Below are 23,499 nucleotides of genomic sequence, written 5' to 3'. Positions count from 1 at the left end.
ATACTTGAAAGCTTACCATGTTCTCCCAAAGCTTCATAAAATATGGAAAATTGGTTTTAACTTGCTAATTTTTGAGGTCCATTGATAAAGGAGGATACAATCATTCATTTATTCTTTCATTCGTTCTACCTATCTGCCAACCTATGTGCCCAATCATTCTATATATACATACATAATACTTGCATACAAAGAAAGTTCCCTCATGAATTCCTATGTAAAGCTGCATTTTATATACAAAAACATGTTAAACATTAACTATTAAACTATAGTATGTTAGGATTTCCATGTAACCTAACTTTGTACAGTAAATTTCTTATTAAAGGTAGTATGTAATTGGAATTTTTCTAATCTACATAATCATTCAAACAGATCAGAAGGGCTTTTTAGTTTACTGCTATGGCTCTTGATAGGAGGGGGTGAGGAGAAGTAACAGTCCTCCACAGGGGATGTGTGGAAATGTGGCAGAGTCATTTTGATGTTTACAATAAATGGTGTGTGGTAGGAGTACATAGTTCCTGGGGACAGATATAATAACCCAATGCATGGGTTATTTCTGCTAAAACTTCTCCCATTGATAATTACCGCTTTAGAAAATTCCAGGTCATATTCTTTATAATATAATTTAATAAAAATAAAGAAAAAACTATGAAACAGCATTGTATTTCACCCTTGTGTTATGATCTGGGATACAAATATTTACAAGATGTACAGTCTCTCTGCTCTTTAGAAGTGCAGTCAGAAGACAGCTAAAAAACCAACTAACTTTTTAAGGTGAACAATTACCTCTAAATTATCCTATTATAGGTGTATGCTTTCCAATTAGGAATTTGTTTGACATAATAAGGTATACATATCCTAAATAGTTATGCCTCTGACAAAGCTCCACATGATCAATGCCTGATGAGAGGTTGAATTATAAAGAGGATGCCATCTAAAACCAGTATTATATTTTTTCCTCTACATTAAGGTCACACATACAATAAATGCTAATCTTAGATATTTCTTCTTAATTGTTAAATGGTATGAAATTTATAAACATCTTATTCATATACAGTATTATGAAAACTTTTTTTTACACATATGGGGATTTTTGTAATAATCTTTACCATCCCTAACAGGTAAAATCCTTATGCAACTTACCTGTGCCACCCGTAGTTCTGCTAACAGATCTGTAAAACTCTGGTTTCTGGTGGGCTCTGAATCTTCAACTGCTTGAGACAGGGAACGACTTTTGTGCATCTGTTCTCTGATTTATTTTGAAAATAAAAAGGAGGTATTTTTTTAACAAGTTATTCCTTTTAATATTCAATTCTTAAAATTAAAAATAACTAATAAATGTAACTATATGAGTAACTGAAGGTAAAAATTTTATTTAATCTAAAGATTAAATACTATACTAAAAGAGAAGTATACTTTAAGGAAATCGCTTACATTTGATCTAAAAGAATTGAAACCCAAGATTATTGGTTTATTTATGATATAAAAATATTTCCTTCCAATTTTCAGAGAAAAAAAAATCAATGGCCCAGAAAGATGTGCTGGATTTTTCCTGTAGTGTTAGTGTACTCCTTGTCACATTGTTCTTGTCTCCCCTCTGAGAAACACAAATTGCCAATCTTACGCATGGAAACTAACAAAGCCAAACACAGTCTACTATTTGGACCTTAGATTTGATTTTTCTGTTTTTCAGAGACATTATACAAGGAGTTTAGGAAACTACACAAGATCATCTAACCTTAATGTACTTTATTTCAACATGAAAGTTAATTTAGAACTTCAGTTTTGGATTCTGAAATAGATCTCTTTTAGAAGTCAGATAGTATATAAGAAGTGATTTTTAAAATATTTTATTGAAGCATCTGGAAAGAAAGTAGATATTTACATGCTTTCATGCATTAGAACTGTGCAGATTACCATACTTGGTCTGGCGTTATACCTACCAGGAGAAAGGAATAATTAAAAAAGAAAATTTACACAAAGATGCCCTCTACCTGCCAACCTGTGTAGGGTGCTAGATTTGTCTGCTATAGGGTATGCCTTTCTCTATTTTGCATGAAAGATGTAATATGAGTTATCAGCAGCCGCTGACTCTTAGGCCCTAGGTTATATGACAAAAATAATGGAAGAGGGCAGGCACAGTGGCTCATAGCTGTAACTCTAGCACTTTGGGAGACTGATGTGGGAGGACTGCTTGAAGCCAGGAGTTTGAGACCAGCCTAAGTAAGAGTGAGACCCTTTCTCTACAAAAAAATAGAAAAGTTAGCTAGGCATGGTGGCACGTGCCTATAGACTCAGCTACTTGGGAGGCTGAAGCTTGCCTGAGCCCAGCAGATTGAGGCTGCAGTGAGCCACTCTAGCTCAGGCAACAGAGCAACTCCCAGTCTCCAAAAAAAAAATAAAAACAAAAACAAAAAGGAAGAAGCATGTAAATAATGTAAATAAATATGGTAACATCATTCATGAAATTCATAGTCAAAGAAACTTCTTCTGGTAATACTGCTACCTGAGTGATTAGGTGTTTATGTAACAATGCACAAATATAGTAGTCATTTCCTACAAAAAGACAGTACCCTAGTTTGTCCATATTTTACATTCAGCTTTTTCACTTAATATGCTAATGTTGGAAATAGTAATATACAAAAGACCTCATAAGTCTGCAATATGGTTTCTAAGTAGGTGCTGGTGCTCCATCATCCTGCCTGCTGTGGTGAGTACTGGCTAAAACACACTGAAGCTGAAAAATCTCCATCTCTGGAGAAGTGCCCTCAGCCAAACAGCAGCCACTGCCCTCTGGCCTGGAGGACACCCCCGGCCCCTTCTCAGGGCACACCTCAGTGACTGAGGCTGCTCCTTTGCCTCAAAGGGGTACCAACTCTGGTACAATCTATCCTCCAGAACTTCCTGGAGGGGGCAGAATGAAGCCAGTCTCTAGCTGAGACCACATTCCTATTTACTTGCCTCCCCCATCCTGTCCTCTCCTCCATCCTGCTTTGCTTGCCCACTTCTCCTGAGTATCCTGAAGTGGATCACCTCCACAGGGTCCCCATCTCAGGCTCTGAGTCTATGGAACCTTACCTAAGATAGTACATGATACTGTATATATATATTTTTAGTTTTATTAATCACATGGTACCTTAGGAAATAGTTAAGCAAGTCAGGCTTAATGACTAATCAAAAAGAAACACTTTATACTCAATTTCCTGAAATAGATGTTTGAATCAGTTACAAATATAAATTCATATGAGTTCAAATATAACTATGCTGAAAATACTATAAAGTATGTACTAGTCATCTAACACTAAAGGAAAAATCCATTCAATATTAAATACATAAAAGTTACAAAACTAGAAATCAGTGTATAAATGAAAATAAATAAATGTAAAAATAAAGTTCTACAATTTCTAAGTGACAATAAATGTGTTATTAATATAACAATAAAATGCTTGAAATAGTCTTAAGTATATTTGATGTTAAGAATTTCAAAAGGACTTACTTTAAGGAAGCTAACTCACTGAATAAACTTTGGTTTTCCTTAAACATTCGCTCTTCATTTTTCTTGTTTTGTTCTTGGAGATCTTTCACTTGATAGTACAATTTTTCATTTTCCTTTTTAAAAATAGAAAATTTATTTTAATTAAGTCAGTAGTACTTAGATAACACACTATCATAATATATATGCTCATAGTAGATAAATCCTTTAAACATTTTTTTTTTTTTTTTGAGACAGGGTCTCACTCTGTCACCCAGGATGACAGTGGTACAATTATAGTTCACTGCTTTCTCAAACTCTTGGGGTCAAGCGATCCTCCCACCTCAGACTCTTGAGTAGCTGGGACAACAGGAGCACGCCACCACACCCACCTAATTTTTCTTCTTATTTTATTTTTTTGTAAAGATAGGGTCTTGCTATGTTGCTCAGGCTAGTCTTAAACTCCTGGCCTCAAGCGGATCCTCTCACCTTAGCCTCCCAAAGTGCTGGGATTACAGGTGTGAGCCACTGAACTTGGCTCCTTTAAACATTTTTAAGGTCTTTTAAATTTTTTTTGAGTATGCAAAATCTTTTTCAAACTTTTTATATTACCTCAGAAGAAAATCTAGTATCTAAAAACAATTCTTTCCAAAATGCTTCAAATGCTTACTTGAAAAAACAATTTGCAAAAATTCCCAAAGCCAAAGAGTCTCACGTCTGCATAAGGCACAGCATTTCAGTAAGTGAGAGAGTGGCTGAAGAAATCATCATATTCCGACTGTGTGGACCAGGGGCAGAAAGGCCCAGTGGGAATTTTTACACTCTCTTCTGTTTCTGGCCTTGGAGAGGGATAAAAATCACTGCTGGAGGAAGATTCTAGAAGCCTGCCTTCCAGCAGTGAGGTAAAGACTTGTGGGGGGAGGGGAGAAAGGGCATTCATTGAAACCTTAAAATCTGTACCCCCATCATATGCCGAAATAAAAAAAAAAAAAAAAGGAAAAAGAAAAAAAAAAAAGACTGGGTGTTTTTGAAAGCTGTCAGGACAAGGCAGAGCATAGACCCAGCTCACCACAAGGCTTGAGCTAAAGTGTGACTCAAACTAGTTGAGATTGGAGGTAGAAGAGAAGGTACCAATCTGCACTTAGATGCTCTGGTTTATTAACCTCTTTAAAGTTAAGAATCTGATAAAAATGAAGGGTTTTTGAGGATCTAATGAACACTCTGGACTGTTTCACTGTATCTGGAATAGTGCCTGGCAGATGGTCTGTGATTAAATACACGCAGAATTAATGAACTCCCTGACCCCAAGTACTCAGATACATTTTGTATTATCTTTGTGGGAGGGGGTGGGTAGCATACTTATGGTTCTGTGAAATCTCCTTAAAAACTCTTGTTTTATATGGCAAGATTAGACTGGCAGGAGAAGAGTGAAAGGTTCTCACTAACTCAAGGGCAGTGCATCCTGCAAAATCAGTCTGTTTCATTTTAGAGCAAAGGTAATCATTGATGTGGCAATGATTTCTCTGAATGTCCCTGGTTGACAATGCATGTTACTAGTAGGCTCAATGCTCAGGCTATAGTTGTCAAAAGAGAAGAATGTAATGAAAGAAAAGGAGAAGGAAGAGAAGTAAGAAAAAAGAAGATGAGAGGCAGAGAACAAGGAGAAAGTCTTATGCTGCAGATCATTAAACCTGTCCAGGCTGACAGGCCAGCCTCACCAAGACTCTATCATATATTGTAAGTATCTGCAAACACACAGATCTTCTTACATTACATTCAAAATTTTTTTTTTACACTCAAGGCATTAGCAATTGATTCCAGATTCATATTTTTAAATACAATAGCAAAACTAGTCAATATTATCTGCTGAAAAGCATTACAGAAAACTAAAAAAAATAAAAAATAGGGTAGTTTCTAAGTAACATGGCTATTAAAAATAAAAACTGGTAACATTCATTGATTGCTTACTGTGTGCCAGGCTAAGAGGGTACAGATGCTCCTTGAATTAACGGTGGGGTGGGACTATGTCCTGATAAACCCAGCACAAGTCAAAAATATCCTAAGTCAAAAATGCATTTAATACCCTGGTAAACCCACCGCAGGGGTTTACTCAAAAAAAGTAAGTTTAACCATTGTAAGTCTAGATGCTCCTATCTGTATTATTATCTCCATTTCACAGATGAAGAAACTGGCTTGAAAGTGAAGTGATTACCAGCAGGTGGTAAAGCTAAGGCTCTAAAGCCAGATTCTTTGAATCTAGAACCCATGCTCTTAGCCACTTTAATTCTGCTCATGAGAAATGTGCAGACTAGTCAAATTATTACTTCCTCTATTTGCCAGAATTCTCATTACCTGTTATTTAATATGCCTTATTTTTATAATTAAAGGATGAAGAGCAAATTTGCCATGTGCTGAAGAATTGCCATACCTGTTGATATCCTTGAAGAAGTGTCTCTTGTTCTTGTATTTCCTTTCGGATTTGCTTCAATTTTTCTCCAGTGACAGGATCAGTTGTTTCTCCAATATGTAACCACCTTTGTTTTTTGTTTGTTTCTTCAAAGCTACTTAACTTTGAGAAAATGCAGAAATTGTTTTACTTGGGGAAGAAAACGATGAAGTGAGAAATGAGGAAGAATAATAGAAAACTTAAGGTGTTTAAACCCAGAACTATCTTACAATATTAACCACACTGGAATGTCCCATAACTACAGTTAAATCAGCAATGAGGTTTTGTGCTGATGGTTCTGGTGAGTGAAGTAACTCAGAAATGCTACACAGTGACAGTCTTCTATCCATCAAAATGAGCCAATTTAAACTTAGATTTCCCCCTAGAGGGTTTGATTAGGCTCTCAGGTAAGGAGGCACTCTCAAAACCATGTCCATATTTTATACAGCAAATACATCAAGTCAAATACTCTAGGAACCCAGATGACAATGCATTTAGCAGGGAGTGTTAAGTTTCTTTTTTTTTTAATTAATAAAAGGAAAAATACAACAATGTGTCTAGTACCTTGGTTTGAAGGATATAATTGTCTTGATTCAATCTGAAGAGTTCTTTTTCCTGTTGTCTTTTTAGTTCTTCCAACTTATTTTCCAGTTCTTTTTCTTTTTCTGAGAATGTGACTTTAATTTGCTCAATTAGGGCTTGTGCACCCCTCCATTTCTCCTCTGCTTCCTGAACTCTTTTAAACATAAATAATTCTTTCTCTTCATTCCCCCCACAGTATCCTGAAGAATCCTTTAAAGGAAAAGCATTATTTCATCACAGTCAAGATTCAAACACAGGTGATTAAAAAACAAAACAAAACATAAAAAGAATAAAAATGACACGGTTAAATATGTTCTACTATATAAGAAAATCTGTAAGTGTTCTCTTGAAGGAAAGGAAATGTCATATATTTATTATATTTTGTTTATAATTTAGTTTTAATATTTTAGAACATAAAAATTATGAACATGAATTTGAAATTTAATACTTACAGTTTTAAACTGAATGCAAGGATCAGTTTCTGTAGGATCTTCAGACTTCTTAGGAGTAGCCAGGCAACTTTCAGTTCTAGGAACTGGATTACTCAAAGCTGCAGGTTTGATGAGTTTTGTTCCAGATAAGATTTCTAAATATTGTAAACAATGAATAAAAGCACCACAAATATAAAGTTGAATGTGTATTCAACAGTTTAAATAACAATAAGTACAAATACAATAGGAACACTTAGATAAAATGAGGATCTCAAAATAGGCTGATGTACAACATTATTACACAGCTGTTTCACTGTTTCACTATGATAATTAACTGCACTCAGAAGAAATGCCACCCATAATCAACATTCTACTCAATTTGACACAGATGGCTAATTGACCCTAGACTTATGTCAAATGACAAATGGAGCTAAATAAATGTGAAGAGAATGTGGAATTGGGATAACTTCAAGCAAGCTTTTTACTTTTAAATATTCTTTTAAATGTTCACAGAATAAATAAGAATTTCTAAGTGACAAATCAAAGAGCAGCTGATAACTTTATAAAGCATTTTAGGTCAGATTAAGTGTGCTTTCAAAAAACACTTTATAAACAATGTATTCCAAGATATTATAGTATCAGTGCAATAATAATGAATTGCATGGAGGACTCTATAACAGCTAATCTAAACCTGATTTTAAAAGATTAATAATACTACTATAATAAACCCCGGTAATATGTATGTATTAAATTAGAAAAAATGTAATTAATGTATATTCTGGTCCAATTTTCAGCTCTTAAGCTGTAAATCCCCGAACAGTAGAATAATTCTAATGCCAATACATTACTCAGTTAATAATAAACAATGTTTAGGGGAAACAGTTAGAAGGGATATCAAGGGATATATTCAAATATTATAGGACCTGAGCTGAACACTCATGAAACATTATCTTATTGCCATAGAGGTAAATGAAGAACTTTGAAATTTATATTTTTAAGATAATTTCTTTAAGATGCTAACTTTTTACATGTAGAGTTTACTTTTTCATTAAAGATGTTATAGATCATTAAAGATTTGGAAAATATACAAAAGTTAAAAGAAAAAAGAAATCACCAAAAGTTCCTCACCAAAAGATTAATTTCAATATTTTTTCTAGGCATTCAAAAGTTTTCTTTACAGAGTTATGATCACATTTAATTAGACTAATGTAGGTTTTCTGGAGAAATTTCTTACACCATACATAAAGAGATTGTTTGAGTCATTGTAAACGCAGGCATCTAATCCTTCTAAATCATTGGAAGTTCATTACTATAACAAATGAATGGGGGATATGCTAGTATATGAGTCTCCTTAGGATGAAGCAGTCCAGGTTGAACATCTCAAATCTGAAAACACAAAATCTGAACAGTACCAAAATCCAAAACTTTTTTGAGTACCAACATGAAATTCAAAGGAAATACTTATTGGAACATTTCAAATTTTGGATTTTTGGATTTGGAATGCCAACTGGTAAGTAAAATGCAAATATTCCAAAATCCAAAAAAAATCTGAAATCTGAAACATTTCTGATTGGTCTCAAAATTTTTAAGTAAGGGATACTCAACCTGTAACATGTTCTTGTTCATAAGCTATAGTCTCCTAGTCCTTTTATACTAGAATTTGCCTGTCCTGAATTCTTAATTTTGATTTCTCACTTAGTGGACTAAAGTATCTTAAATAATTATTTTCAATAATGGAACATGGGAAGTATCTTCTCCTTTTACACATAAAAGAAAATCTGGCCTGGGTGTGGTAGTGTATGCCTGTAATCTCAGCACTTTGGGAAGCCAAAGCGAGAGGATCATTTGAGGCAAAGAGTTCGAGACCATCCTGAGCTGAGCGACAAAGCAAGACCTTGCCTTTATAAAAAATTAGCCAGGTGTGGTGGTATGCGCCTGTATTCCTAGCTACTTGGAAGGTAGGAGAATTGCCTTGAGCCTAGGAGTTTGAGAATAGCCTGGGTGACAGTGTGAGACCTCATCTCTGGGGGGGGGGGGGAGGTAATTTGTTGAATATAAAATTTAAACATGAAAACATGGCAGAATTTGGAACTCATGAAGCCTTCTTGAAAAACAATACATTAAGAAAATTCAGTCAAAAAAGAAACCAATCAAAATAATTCCAGAATGGAGAAACACTGGCTAAAAGACAGGTGAAAAGCATTCAATCTCTTTGATAATCAGAACTAAGAACTAATCAAAAAGGTGAGGGGAATTATAGTTGCAATAGAGAATATAAAAATATACCTTGAACAAGTAAAAACAAAACCCACAAAAATGGGTAGGAGGCATGTAACTGGGGGATATATTACTTTAAATCTCACAAAAGGGAAGGAAATGATTGATAATATATAAAATTGAAAAATACAGTTAAGAACACCATGGTTATGGCAACCTTTGAGTTGTTTTCATAATCTATTTTCTTAAAGGGATCTTTTGGGACATACAATTTTTTTGGTATAAAGTTTCTTTTCTTCTTACAGATTAAAGTAAAACTAAATCTAATATTTCACTTATAAAGAACTTGCAAAGCGATCCTATTCTCATAAAATGTTTTGTCCACTTATCCACGTATGCCTTCTCTTTCCTTCCATCCATTCATTCATGCTCCCTTCTATCAGTACATAAATAGCGAGAAGCATGGAATCATGCTTACCCAGCATGACACTCAGTGTGATACCCGTGTTTATGGCTCAATTATTGCTTTCTTTTTATTTTTCTGCATTTTAAATTTTAAATAATGAGCAAGCATTCCTTTCATGACAATAAAATTATTAGTCTAAAAAATAAAAACACAAGAGTTAGAGCCAAAAAAAATCTATCTAGAATAAAAAGGAAGACAACTATGTTGTGGTGCTGTTAGCTACCAACCTCGTCTTCCTCCCTATTAAAGAGATCTAATTTTGACCTGAGCAGCTATGTGCTTGTAACAAAGGGAATGGCCTGAAAAAAAATGGCAAAAATATTTCCTGTCTCTTTAAAACTTGCCCCATTCTTTTTGGAAACTGCAGCCTGGCCAGCATTCTGAGGCAGGTTAAGTATTTTGTTATAAGAGATAACTCAGTCATCCTAGGCCAGCACCAGCCCCAGCCCCCCAGGTGGGGCTTTGTCTTTGGCAGAGATGTGACAACTAGAAGAGTTAACCACAATAGCCTAGTACAGAGGGGCACTCCTTTTAAAAGCTCTGTATTTTTGCTATGTTCAGGTAATTTGGATTTTGAGGCTAGAAATTCTACGATTTTCCTTCTTTTGCCAGCGAAGTAATAAACTTCTGGTTTCTTCTCCTCAAACTACTTGTTCTTCTGATATGGCCTTCAGTTAGACAAGTGCTGAGCTTTCGGTAACATGCTCACTTAAACAAACTCAATCCCTGAACTCCATGCAACTGAGGGTGGCCACAAAATCAATGTTCTGGTCAATAAGATGGAAATAAAAGTTTCCTACATGGTGTTTCTAGAAAAGTGATTACTTTCCTGATTAGGAAGTTGGCAAGTTGGCTGGCATCTACATTTTACCTTTTACCCTACCTCATAGAGAGGCCCTGGAGGTTGAGTAGCCATAGTGTGAAAGTGAAGGCAAAAGTCACATACTAAGAATTTTACATCAGGAAAGAAGAAATTTTGGTTTCTTTGAACTGCCTATCTCTGGACTCTGTAACATGAAAAAGAGACGTCTTTTATTTTTTTAAGCCCCAGTAGCTGGGCCTCTTTGTCATCCTAACCTAACCAGTGTTGATCCCAATTACATTCTCTGTACTTTCTGTACACTAATCTCTATCTCAGAGTGCACCTCCCAAAGAACCAAACCGATTACAAGTAACAACCATCCCAAAGGAATTACAATTCTTTTGAATAAAACTAGCTGAGCGTGGTGGCTCACGCCTGTAATCCCAGCACTCTGGGAGGCTGAGGCGGGAGGATTGCTTGAGGTCAGGAGTTCAAGACCAGCCTGAGCAACAGCGAGACCCCATTTCTACTAAAATAGAAAGAAATTAATTGGCCAACTAAAAATATATAAAAAAAATTAGCTGGGCATGGTGGTGCATGCCAGTAGTCCCAGCTACTCGGGAGGCTTGAGGCAGGAGGATGGATCTCTGGAGTCCAGGAGTTTGAGGTTGCTGTGAGTTAGGCTAACGCCATGGCACTCTAGCCAGTGTAACAGAGTGAGACTCTGTCTCATAAAAAAATAAAAAACAAAACAAAAACCAAAATAAAAAACTAAAACTGCTCTCGGTAATTCTTCAACAAAAAAACAGAGCTAAAAATATCAAACTTAACAGGTAGTCTAATGAGAAAAAGTCCAGTATAAGAACAATCATAGTTTATCATTACACTTTAATATAAATTTTAGTAATGTGTTTTATTTTCATTTTGGTAGTCACAAATACTATAAAATTTTGAAATATGAAAAATAAGTTTAAGAATATTACTTCACTTTACTCATAAAAATATTCTTGCCTTCATTTATCAACCTCCACAAAATTTCCCTTGTTTCTTTTTCACTCACTATGACATTACTGTTTTCATCCTTGGCAATTTCAATGTTCTGATGGGTGATCCTTTTAATGCTCTGGCTTTTGGTTCCTTGAACTTACCTCCACCTCAGCTGCTCCTTCCCATTGGCATAGTCTAGGTCTTTCTACTGCCAGTAACATAACCACTCCCTAACCCCAGCCTTAGGTTCTTTCTCTCTGACAATCACATCTCTATCTCTGTACCTCCCTCTGTTACCTGGATTCCAACAGTCCTTTGACCCCTACTAGGACTCACAGGCTGTGGATTTACCTGTTTCACTTTGTACAATATCCCCTGATGACCTTTCTTCCTTCATTACTCGACTTAAATTCATGGTCAACCATTTTAATCATTGGCTCCCTTCTTGCTTCTACCTCAGTTCATTGTCCTCACTTGATAAAACCCATACTTTCTGGTAAATCCAACTATACAACTCAGTGTAAACTCATGATCAGTTACTTCACGTAGACGCTTTTGGCTGCTGGCAGTCTAACCCTCCTGGATTGCTACGTCACACCTTCTCTTCTCTCCTGTAACCTCTAACACCTCTGCTCACCCTCACTCTCATCTAATGATATTTCTTTCTATTTCTCAGAGAAAACTGAAGCAAACAGAAGAAAGCATCAACATTCTATCTCCACATCATCTATTCACCTACCAGCGTAAACTCTCCCTTCCTATCCACCTCCACTGCTCCTAGAACATAGGAACTGTCTAGATTCCTATCTAATGCCAACCATTCTACAGTGCACCAGACCCCACAACTGTTCCTCTCAAGGACCTTGTTCCACCTTGTTCTTCCCTCTCTCCTACATCATCAATTATTTTCCTCTCTACTGAATCTTTTTAACAACATACATACTATGATTTCCCCCATTAAAAACAAAGCAAAGCAAAAAACTTCTCTTGATCCACCTCTCATGTTTACTACTGCCCCATTATTTTGCTGCCTTTTACAGCAACCTTTCAGTTCCAGGGTGGTCTATCACTTGAAGCACCAATTCCACTCCTCCTATTTCCTTCCACTCCCATTAAATTTGCCTTTTACAGCCACCTCTCCATGGAAAATGCTATCTACTTTTATGATGACCTCCTCCTTGCTAAACCCAAAGGGCAGTTCTCGGTCCTCACTCTTCTTCTACAGCAGCAAATGGCAGAGTGGCTTCTTCTTAATATACTTTCTTCACTTAGTTTTTAGGATTCCACATGCTCACAGGTTTCCTCCAACCTCAGTCTGTCTCCTTTGCAGGTTCATCCTTTTCTGCCTGACCTCTAAAGCTTAGGATGCCCAGGACTCAGGCCTTGGTTTGCTTTTTTCCCCTAGCTATGCTAACTTTCTTGGTACTCTCAGCTTCATGGCTTTAAAAAACACCTTTATTAGTTTTTAACAACTCCCGAATGATATTTAGTTCAGACTTTCATATCTAACTGCCTCTTTGTCATCTCCATTTGCATGTTGAATAGATCTCAAAATTATCTCCAAAACTAAACTCTCAGTCTTCCTTCAACCCCCAAATCTATTCTACTGTGCTTTTCCCCATCTCATCTGATAGTAACTCCATTCTTCCAGTTGCTCAAGCCAAAAACGTTAGCAACCCAAAATTAATTCTATAGATTTTTGGTTCTACCTTCTAAATATATCTTTATCCAACCACTTTTCATCACCTACACTGCCACCGCCCTGGGTTAAGCCCTGTCACTGTCTATAAATTGCATCTTTCAGAAATGGAACGCAGTATTTTAAGATTAATTCTCTTCCCTAAAAGTGAAGACAGTAAAATAATGTACTATATACACAGTATTCTATTATGAAGAGTATATGATTACCTTTTTTCCTAGCTTGATTTGAGGTGGGTATGGATCTCAAATTTTTGCTTTTTGTAACATCCTTTGAAGTTTTCTTTTCAAGAGTGGACAAGTTGAGTGGCGAACTGGGTTTGCCATAGCCTGAGCTCCTGACTGATGCATATAATCCACTCTGGGGTTTCTTTTTAAGTAAAGGAGGTGTACTTCTGACCTTCTTGTATGGTGCCTGTTTGCCAACTACAGTCCCTTCTTCTCCAGAACTGAGTTGAGATCTGTAAGTCTGCACACAACAAGCACAAACTCTTTAGTACCTAAAGGAACTTCAATTATTATTGTAAATGAAGATTTAGCAGATGGCAAAACAACAGTGATTATCAAACAATGTAGTTTATAAAAGGCAAACTACTACAGTCAGGTTCTTAAGTCTAATGCATCAGAATTTATTTGAAGCACATCTTCCAAGTTATCACTGAAACAAAGTAAAGCAAAACTATAAAGCAAAATAAGCTTGTCAGAAAACAAAATGTATAATTATCAGAATGAACATGGAAGAGAGCAAAGAAGAACGTATTTTGAAATGACATAAAATCATATCTTTTTTCCTCTGGACTTCTCAAGATGCTTTTAAAAACTTATTAATACCTTGTCTTTCCTAAAAAAAACCGGAGATGACTTAAAGTAAACACCTAATTCAAAAATATAACAAATAGAACATTCAGATCATGGGAACCTTAAAGCAGAAGAGATCAAGAATAGAGGAAAAAGAAAGACACAGTGAAATATAATTGTCTTCACAGTTGCTAATAGTATTCCTACAAAATGCCAACTTACCTATAATACCAACTATTGGAAAGATTGAACAATGAGCACTACAGTGACAAATGAACTTTACTTTCTTATACTATTCAAATTCTGAACCATATTTACTTCAAAAAAAAGAAGTGTAAAGAATGGCTTCTGAAAGAAAGCTAATGTTATAGTGGAATTTGAGGATTGAGGGTGTTTTATAAGTATCACCAACAAACATCCAAGATCTACTGGGGAGGTCAGTATATAACTAATCCCACTAGTTTAAGAAGCACACACCTATTAATAGTACCCATATACTTTACATAACTTCAGTTCTGAAGATATCAAATCAATTTAGATTATAAATACTTACTTTATTAATTTTGTCATCTTGAATTAATAATGAAGGATTAACAGATGTTTTTTTCCTCAGAATATCAAGGTACATTTTATCAATATGTTCTTCTGTAGCAGATACTCTTGGATGGCTATTTTCCATACCCTCATTTGTTGCCTTTTGTGAAATCACCTTCTGATCATTTTTGTCAAAAAATTGGTTCACATGTTGTGGGTCTTGAGATATAACATTTGGGTTCATATTAAGAGGTAAAGGGCTAACAAATTCAGTTTCTTTATTATCAGCCACTTTCTTAGAGCTATAAAACAAAACAGGACACAGATAACAAACTCTATATAATGACTCCTCAAATATCAGTTATATATGCATGATACACCATACGAACACGCACACACACGAGTTGTAACAATTCAAATTAAGTTACTAATGTTAAATAAATTATAATTCTGGTTAACACAGTAACTCAATAGTATATTTGTTTTTAACTTCACATAATTTTAATGCAGTATAATACAAAGGATTACACAAGTGACTCTGAGACCTACTTTAAAGAGAGACCAAACTAAACATTAGATTGCTTTTGTATAAGAAAATAATACATTTCTAAACCAGACACTATAGAGAATAATATATTTATAAGGTAGTTCTTCCTTAAGAACAGAATAATGGCCTAATTAAGGAAAATCCCTATCCCCAAGGTAGGAGGGTATCTTTACAAGGTCTTTCTAGTGGTTTGAAACACTGATTGCTGTTATTTTCCTCATACCTTTCCTTCCCAAATGGGATTATCAGTTGTAGTTCCACCATTATATTTATTGGGTGGAGGTAAGGAAGGATAGAACTTGTCTTTTTAATTCATCCACTGGTAATTGATAAGGAGCCCCACCAATACCTGATGGAGAGGACTGTGCTTCCCTGGAAATCCTGGCCTTTCAGATGCATATAGTCCTGAATGGGACTTTGGGGCTGTCTGCTTTGGGAGGGGATAGGCTGGGCTGGGTATGAAGAACAGTGAAATGGATATTTAGTTATTATAAGGGTATATCCTGGCAGAGGCTGACCAGATACCATGTTTCCCTGAAAATAAGGCCTACTCATAAAATAAGCCCTAGCAGGATTTCTAAACATTTGTGCAATATAAGCCCCAGCCTGAAAATAAGACCTAGTGATGGGCTTGGCTACGCAGCATATCTGCACAACCCATGCATTTCGTCATAGAGTGGTAAAGAAGACGAGCAGCCCTTCATCTGCCCCATGAGAGCTCTGTTGCTCGACATGAGACTGGGGCCAATGGTTCTAAAGGAAATAGAGTCGCAAGAAATTCAGGATGGAATTCAGGGTTTGGAGAGTTATGATGATGTTCCAGAAGAAGATGACTTAATTATATTTGAATAAATGTAGACTGTTGTACCGTACTAAAAAAAAAAAAAAATAACCCATTCCCTGAAAATAAGCCCTAGGGTGTCTTTTTGAGAAAAAATAAACATAAGACCCTGTTTTATTTTCAGGGAAACACGGTACCTATCAAATTCATTTACTTTTCTTTCTGTGTTGAAGCAGTTAAAAGAAAGTAGGCTAACCCATTCTCTTTCTTTCCTTACTGACTAGTTGGATGATGTTATAACAACCTTAAAACCATGTGCTACTGACAGAAGCAGGCTGGGTTCCTAAATTACTGTGTGAAGCACAACCCCACCTCAATTCCACTGACCCACAGGGGATGGTAATATGAGCAAGAAATAAGTCTGTATGATGTTTAGCTATTAAGATTTCAAAGATTATCTGTTACGGCAGCTAGGATTATTTACCCTACAGCTTACTAAAGATTTTTTAGATATGTGTACTAAAGGTAATATTACTGACATTTCCATTATTATTATTATATCTTTAATGTAAGTATATTTGTTTTCAGCCTTTAAACACAATTGTAAAAATCTATGTTTTAGAATTCATATTGCTAAAATGGTTTTACCTATAACAGCAAAGACACAAGATGTTTAAGAAAATCTCTTTAGTAACACTAACATATTCCCAAACAGCAGTAATAAGAGCTCATCTACCTTTAAAAATACTAACTAGCACTACAGATCAGAGGAAGAATACTAGACTTAGAATTCAAGTGGATGGACTTTAGTGTCAGCTGCATTGTATCATTTTCTCTCAACTATCACAAATGCAGAAACAAGAAATCACTGCAAGTAGATTTACATGATGACAATGTAGTCCAAGGAAGAGCTCAAAACATGTCTCTTGAAAAAACAATTGAACAAATGACTACATGAATGGATGACAGAGTATTTCACAGAAATATTTCATGGATATCAAAGATCTGACAACATAAATGGTTAAACACATGGACTACCTGTGTTCCCTTGTTATAGCCATGTGACTTTTGGCAATGGCTTTATTTTAACCTTTTTTAAACATCAGTTTTCTTGTCTATGAAATAGGAATAATAATGGACTACACCCCATGGAGTTGCTATTAAATGAAATAATATACATCAAGAACTTTGCACAGTTATTGCCCACTGTAAAGGTAATAAATGTTAGCTGTTAATATCCACCACTAAACTGGGTTTACTTCAGTTTCATCTCTTGAATTATGAGAATAAAGATGCCTGTCCCACTTGTTATAAAGATCACCTGAGATGCTGAACATGACATTCTAAGTGCTACACAAATGCAAAGTTGTCTTATGACAAGGTTACTGTGATGTGTTACTCTGTGTGTTGAAGAATGACAGTGGATTATACATACTGCCACTAAATTACATTGGAAGTGGACCATTTTCATGAAGCTCATTTCTCTTAGTGACAGAGTACTCACTCTGTGAGATGATAGCCAGTCTGGGACTAAGTTATAACTAACTGGTTTCTAAATAAGCAAATCTATGACTCATATACAGAATAAAATTCACCTTCCTCCTCATTGTGAATCAACTGTCCCTGTGCTATTATTTAAAACTGAAGAGACTGTATTTTTCAGTGAAAAGCTTTAGGTCTATGTAATGGCAGTAACTTTTTTAGTAGCATCTATTTTTTTTTTTTCTTTTAGCTCTAGAAGAATTTTGACGAATTAATTGAGTGCAGCAAACATAGAAAGGAGAGAGCAGGCAAACATAGAAAGGAGAGAGCAATGACTCACAGATAGACTCATATAAGCTAATATTAGTTACTAATCATTCAGTAGGAATCATTACATCTAACAAATGATTATAAAAGTTTCCAACGACAAAACAATGAACAAATAAAAACTCAACCAACTAATCAACATGTACAATATATTCCAAAAAACTCATACCTGACAGGTTGTAAATCAAAACCACTGATCCCAAAGGAATCAATTCTGATAGGTTTCATCAGCTCCTCTACTGTGGGCAGATCTAAGAGGGGAAAAAAATTAAAGTAGAAACTGAAAATAGTATATAAATTACTTAACTTACATGTCTAATACCACCAAAATTACACTTTTTTTTAACTGACATAGTTGACAAAATGGCATAGGCAATAAACCTAATTTCCCATAGTAAATTTGCTCATACTAGAAAAACCTCCTTTGATATTCATCAAATATCAGATATATTGAATATATATCTCAAATATCGATATCAAGTAAATATCAAAGAATATCTACATATACATTTGCTAAGTATGCATTTAGTCGATCTCAAAATACTGTTTGCTATTCAAAAAAAACTCAATAACTTTAACATATGTACATGCGAAAAGTGTAAAAAAATGAGAGCTTAAGTGATATCTTAATCTGGTCCAGGCGTATTAGAGGAAATGTAATTTTATTCTGTGTTTGGCTCTAATTTTAGTTAAACCAATGATTCCTGTACTTCATTTAAACAACTCCTTAATTAAGTTGAGAGACTGAGAAACATTCACCACAGCAAACTGTATTTAAATTACACTATACTACAAATTCTTTAGAGAGCATCTTAAATAACTGAAAAGTATATCTATTTATATCTATCAGCTTTTACCAGATTCAGTAGTAGAGATGTTTTTCGAAGACTCTTCATTTTCTTGAGGATGATCTTTCACTGAGCTCTTGACATTTTCCATCACATTACTCTCAATTCTTTGTTCATCTGCATCTTCCAAAGAATGGGCTACATGACAATAAGCCCGATGTAGGGCTTCAATGTCACTACTGCTTTGTCCATAAGAAACACCTGTTGAAATAAATGTAATCCACAGGAATAATTATATCACAAATACATGAGAAATATAAAACACTAATATCATTCCTTAATCTGTTCTGAATGGTGAACAAGGCTGTAGAACAATAGCAGAATTATAAAAGTAGAATTAAGCACAAACAGGTACTCTGTAGCTGTTGCCTACCAGTATGAAATCATACCAGGCTCAACAACTCTACTCAGCAAGTTAAGATTTGTACTCATGTAGTCACTGTAAAACGTGACTTCACTAGTCACTGCCCTCTCTTCCTACTCTTCTTAATCAACAACTCTGCACTGGAAAAAAACTATTTTTAAATTTCTAAATCTGACACATTCCTTTGAAGGATTCTATCTTTCCCTTACCACTACTGCTCTCTTAACTCTCTCTGCTTTCCTGTATCAACAAGCATCTTGCAGTGTGCATTTTTTATTTAACCACAATTCACTCCTCTAACTTTGTAATCCAGTATGTTCCAATATTCTGCTAAAGCTGCTGTAATCAAAAGCAATTTCCTAATAGCCAAATCCTTCCATCTTTAGTTCTCTACAACTTTATGAGACATTTGTCGTTATCCTTTTCCTGGTACCCATTTCTTCTGCATCCCTTCTTCTTTTTGTTATCTCCACCATTCTGATTGGCTACTTTTCAATCTCTTACAGTCTATGGCTCATCTCAGGGCTACAACTTAACCCTCTTTTTTGAACCTCTCACTATTTTTTTGGTGTAAAAAAGACACTTCATCAAGACGCTTAGCTTCATCTATTACCCATATGCTCATGACTCCCAAATCTATGCCTTTTGTCCATATAACTTTTTCCTGACAGGCATTTAGATTGTCCTGTAAGTAAATCACATCTTACATATCCCCAAATGAATTCATTATATTCCCCAACAAACCTTGTTCCACTACCAGTATTTCCTATTTAAGCTAAAGGCATCGCTATTTACTCAGTCACCCAACATAGAAACCTCGATGTCATTATTCACTCTTCCTTCCCTATAAACTTCTTTCCACCATTTGACAAATAAATTCTAGCAAAAAGAATTCAAAGGATCTAAGGACAATAATGATCTCAGATTTTTATGAGTATTTTCTTACTCACTTTGTAAGTTTCATTACTAACAAGCAGAATTTTCAAAATTAGACAAAATAATGAGTCATAAAAGAATGGGGAAAAGAAAGAGGAGAAATAGGGTGACCAATCCCTTCTCTGGATACCCATGGTTAATTAATGCTTAAAACTCAAACAGTATATACAGCCCCACCTCTATGTGTGTGTGTGTGTGTGTGTGTGTGTGTGTGTGTGCATATATATATATATATATATGTATGTATATATGCTATAAGTTGTACAGTGCACAACTCTGAGGGGCTATTTTCAACACTAAACATAAGAGATGAGTACTGCATATAAGATTGTCTATCTGTAAGAATGCCTTACAATGAGATGGCTTTCAAGCTAATGCTTCAGGTCACAATGGTCATTTAGAATACACACAATAACAAATTTGGTTAAATAAACTAAAAACAAAAACAAGAGGGGGATACTGTTAGAGCAGAACTGCCAACAATTAATGGGTAGGGATTCTCCAAGTGGACATGAGGAAAAAGATCTTGCCTATTAAGGTGAGCCTGCCTTTCCCCCTAAACCACCATCCAGGCTCAGAGTAGCATGACTGAAAGAGAGAATTAAATTTTAGGAAAAAAGGTAAACACAAGGTATTTTTTTCTTTATAAAAATATCAGGATGTGCAAGTATTTTTTGAGTATACATAAAAGAAATGATTTCAATTTGGTATATATATATATGTACACACACACACACACACAATGGAATACTACTCAATAATAAGAAATGACAGTGATCTAGCATGACTTATATTTTCCTAGAGAGAGCACATAAAATGTAACTAAAATGTTTGTACCATCATAATATCCTGAAATTAAAAACAAATGATTTCAATGGCAAATAACAGAGTAGTATTGAATGCTTGCTCATATCTAACTTAAGAGGTATAAGATGTTACAAGGAGGAAGTTCTATGACTTAAAGCAACAACAGAGCAAATATGCAGAAAAACAAATGATCTAAAAGTTAGAAATTAGAAATGGAGGATGAAGAGGCATTCAGAGCTGCTCAGAAAACAGAGCAGGGAAAGGTACTTGTCTCCTAACTTGAGCCATTAACCTAAGTCATATTAAAAATAATGCCATAGTCACGTAAGTTAACTTTTTCCATGCATTTTTTGAAAAGGGCTTACTTATCTTCCTTAATTAAAAAGAGAGCACTCTATAGTTATTTTATATATTACTACAAGATAAAATGTCCCTATATTTTTCAAATTTAGAATGCTGAGAAGTGTCTAATCCTATTTTGCAGAGGACAGGGTCTAGTTTCATGGAGCAATAATGTCATTCTGTGACTATTCCCGTCATGCAGCCACAGCACAAAATGGCACTTTCCTGAGACAGATAAAAACAAGTGAAGGGCTAGATATGGCTTAGGGTCAGGAAAACCTAACTTTTATATTTACTAACCTCTTTAATACAACAAAGCACAAAGAATTTCATGAATATTATTAACAAAAGATAATCTTTAACAATGATTTACCTATACCTAGTCAGCTTATTATTAGAACACAGTAAAACAAAACAAAAAACCCACTGAATTTTTCAGTTCTTAAACCAAGTTCAGATGCTCATTTGAAGACTTCCAAGTGCATTTTTGAAATGCTAGGAAATTCAGTATCCCACAGCCAATAAATATTTATATGGTATGACTTCAGGTTATTATTATAGCTTGTGCTATTATTAACAGAGGGTTGATATAAATAATAATAACCACATAGCTGCTACTGCTCACTGAATCTGAAGTAATGTATTATACAGTATGCACTATCTCAGCTGACCATCACAAGTCCTTTAAGAAGAGGAAACAGGCTTACAGGCATTAATTATCCAATGTCATATAGCTGATAAGTGGCAAGGCTGGGAGTATGAAGCCAAGTCTATGTGACAGTAAGTTCATGCTGTACTACCTTCTAGTAATTAACTAATCGAATTATTTCAGAGTCAAGAACATTTAAGAAACAGGACCAAAACATGATAGCTTTATATAATTGCTTGGATTATCTTAACAGAATTTTTATTTTTAGTAATACATTTTTTATTTCTGAGTTTTTCTTATAATGTATAGCAGCAGGGATTTTCGCACTATGTTTTACAAAATCATACTAATAGTTTTTCAGAGAAAATCATGGGTTCCATAGATGTTTGACTGAAATTCCATTTTAAATCATGCTTTAAAACTAAAATCTGCACACTCAAATGTACAATTTATGTAACTGCAATATTTTGAAGGTATTATGTAATTATATTTTTGATAACTTATGCCTTCTCTTTTACTTGTTTTCCTACACATGTCATAATAAAGTTTCTCTGGCCATCCAGCATATATATGAACTTCCTCTAAAATACTGTTGATTAGAAAAGTTGTAGTTTCACTTTGGTCTTTTAAAAGAATTCATGTCTGCTCACTGATAACTGTGCAAATGGACAGACTATCATGGCACATATGTGACATAGTTACTTATGTCACAGCAGTAAGGCTGAAGGACATGTGCTTCATCACAGTGGAATATTCAGTTAGGCAACAAGAAGTGAGTAACAGGTCTTGGGCAAATTCTTATAGTTGTAATTTTTTAACTTTTATATTTTAAAATGGAAGTGGATGCAATAAGCCAAAATAGTGGTGACTCAAAATAGTGGTGAGTCACTGTCTTTCTAAGGAAAGACGGTGAAATAAGAGATACATGATGAGACATTGTGGTTTGGGTCCTTGTTTTTTGATCTACTTGCTGATTACAATGGTATGTCCAGTACTTTGAGTTGCAGTATCATGACACATAAACTTATCTATATGTATATTATACATCAATAAAAAAGTAAAAATAAGTAAAAATAAAATACAAACTAGTATTTGGAGTTGGTTAGTGATTTTTTTTTTTTTTTTTTTTGGTTAGTGATTTATTACTCTTTTTTTTCCCCAGTGTCTGAATTGGTTTAGTTGGCCAGTATCCATACTATAAAGCAAGCTGATTAAAAAGTTCCCATTTGCAACTATTTATGTGTTAAAACAAGAATAATTTTATACTGTACTACAAAAACAAAATATAAAAACACATTGGAAGGCTGACGGCTATATGAGAATGTAACAGATCTTCTATAATAGTTTCTGTTTTTAAAATTTTCAAAAGACCATTTTTGCTCTCATTAATTTTATAGGTAAATGTTACAAATGTGAGCTTATATATATTTATACTGATAAAATACCATTTTTACCTATATAGAGGGTTCTACATAAGATTTTAATTGGAGATAAGGCTTCCATTGCTTTAAAAATGTTTGAAAAGGCACTGTCTCAAAGACCTTTATCAGCTTTAGCAAACTCTAGTTAGTCCTAGGTATTATGGAATTTTTTTTTTTTTTTTTTGAAACAGAGTCTCACTTTGTTGCCCAGGCTAGAGTGAGTGCCATGGCGTCAGCCTAGCTCACAGCAACCTCAAACTCCTGGACTTAAGCAATCCTCCTGCCTCAGCCTCCCAAGTAGCTGGGACTACAGGCATGTGCCACCATGCCCGGCTAATTTTTTGTATATATGTGTTAGTTGGCCAATTAATTTCTTTCTATTTATGGTAGAGATGGGGTCTCACTCTTGCTCAGGCTGGTTTCGAACTCCTGACCTTGAGCAATCCACCCGCCTCCGCCTCCCAGAGTGCTAGGATTACAGACATGAGCCACCGTGCCCAGCACGGTATTACGGAATTTTGAGATGTGATCTAGCTTTTTCCTACAGAGAAGGAACTATGGAAAA

The 23,499-nt window shown here is 35.0% G+C and overlaps 1 protein-coding gene across 2 annotated transcripts in view; it reads right to left on the bottom strand.

The window, feature by feature from the left end:
- The window catches only part of CEP162 (centrosomal protein 162), an 89,183-nt gene that overhangs the window by 29,778 nt on the left and 35,906 nt on the right, over positions 1-23,499 (bottom strand). For both annotated transcript variants that reach the window (XM_012769161.3, XM_012769162.3), the window contains exons 10-18: positions 18,425-18,616; positions 17,737-17,818; positions 14,450-14,732; positions 13,309-13,567; positions 6,950-7,083; positions 6,480-6,707; positions 5,898-6,038; positions 3,494-3,606; positions 1,141-1,246 (exon numbers count right to left, since the gene is read on the bottom strand). In XM_012769161.3, the coding sequence (XP_012624615.1) occupies positions 1,141-1,246; positions 3,494-3,606; positions 5,898-6,038; positions 6,480-6,707; positions 6,950-7,083; positions 13,309-13,567; positions 14,450-14,732; positions 17,737-17,818; positions 18,425-18,616 (1,538 nt within the window). The remainder of the gene's footprint in view (positions 1-1,140; positions 1,247-3,493; positions 3,607-5,897; positions 6,039-6,479; positions 6,708-6,949; positions 7,084-13,308; positions 13,568-14,449; positions 14,733-17,736; positions 17,819-18,424; positions 18,617-23,499) is intronic.

The sequence above is a fragment of the Microcebus murinus genome, chromosome 5 (assembly GCF_040939455.1).
Source record: "Microcebus murinus isolate Inina chromosome 5, M.murinus_Inina_mat1.0, whole genome shotgun sequence".
Classification (NCBI taxonomy): Eukaryota; Metazoa; Chordata; class Mammalia; order Primates; family Cheirogaleidae; genus Microcebus; species Microcebus murinus.
Note: the sequence above shows the minus strand (reverse complement) of the source record. Positions and strands in the feature narration are given on the sequence as shown.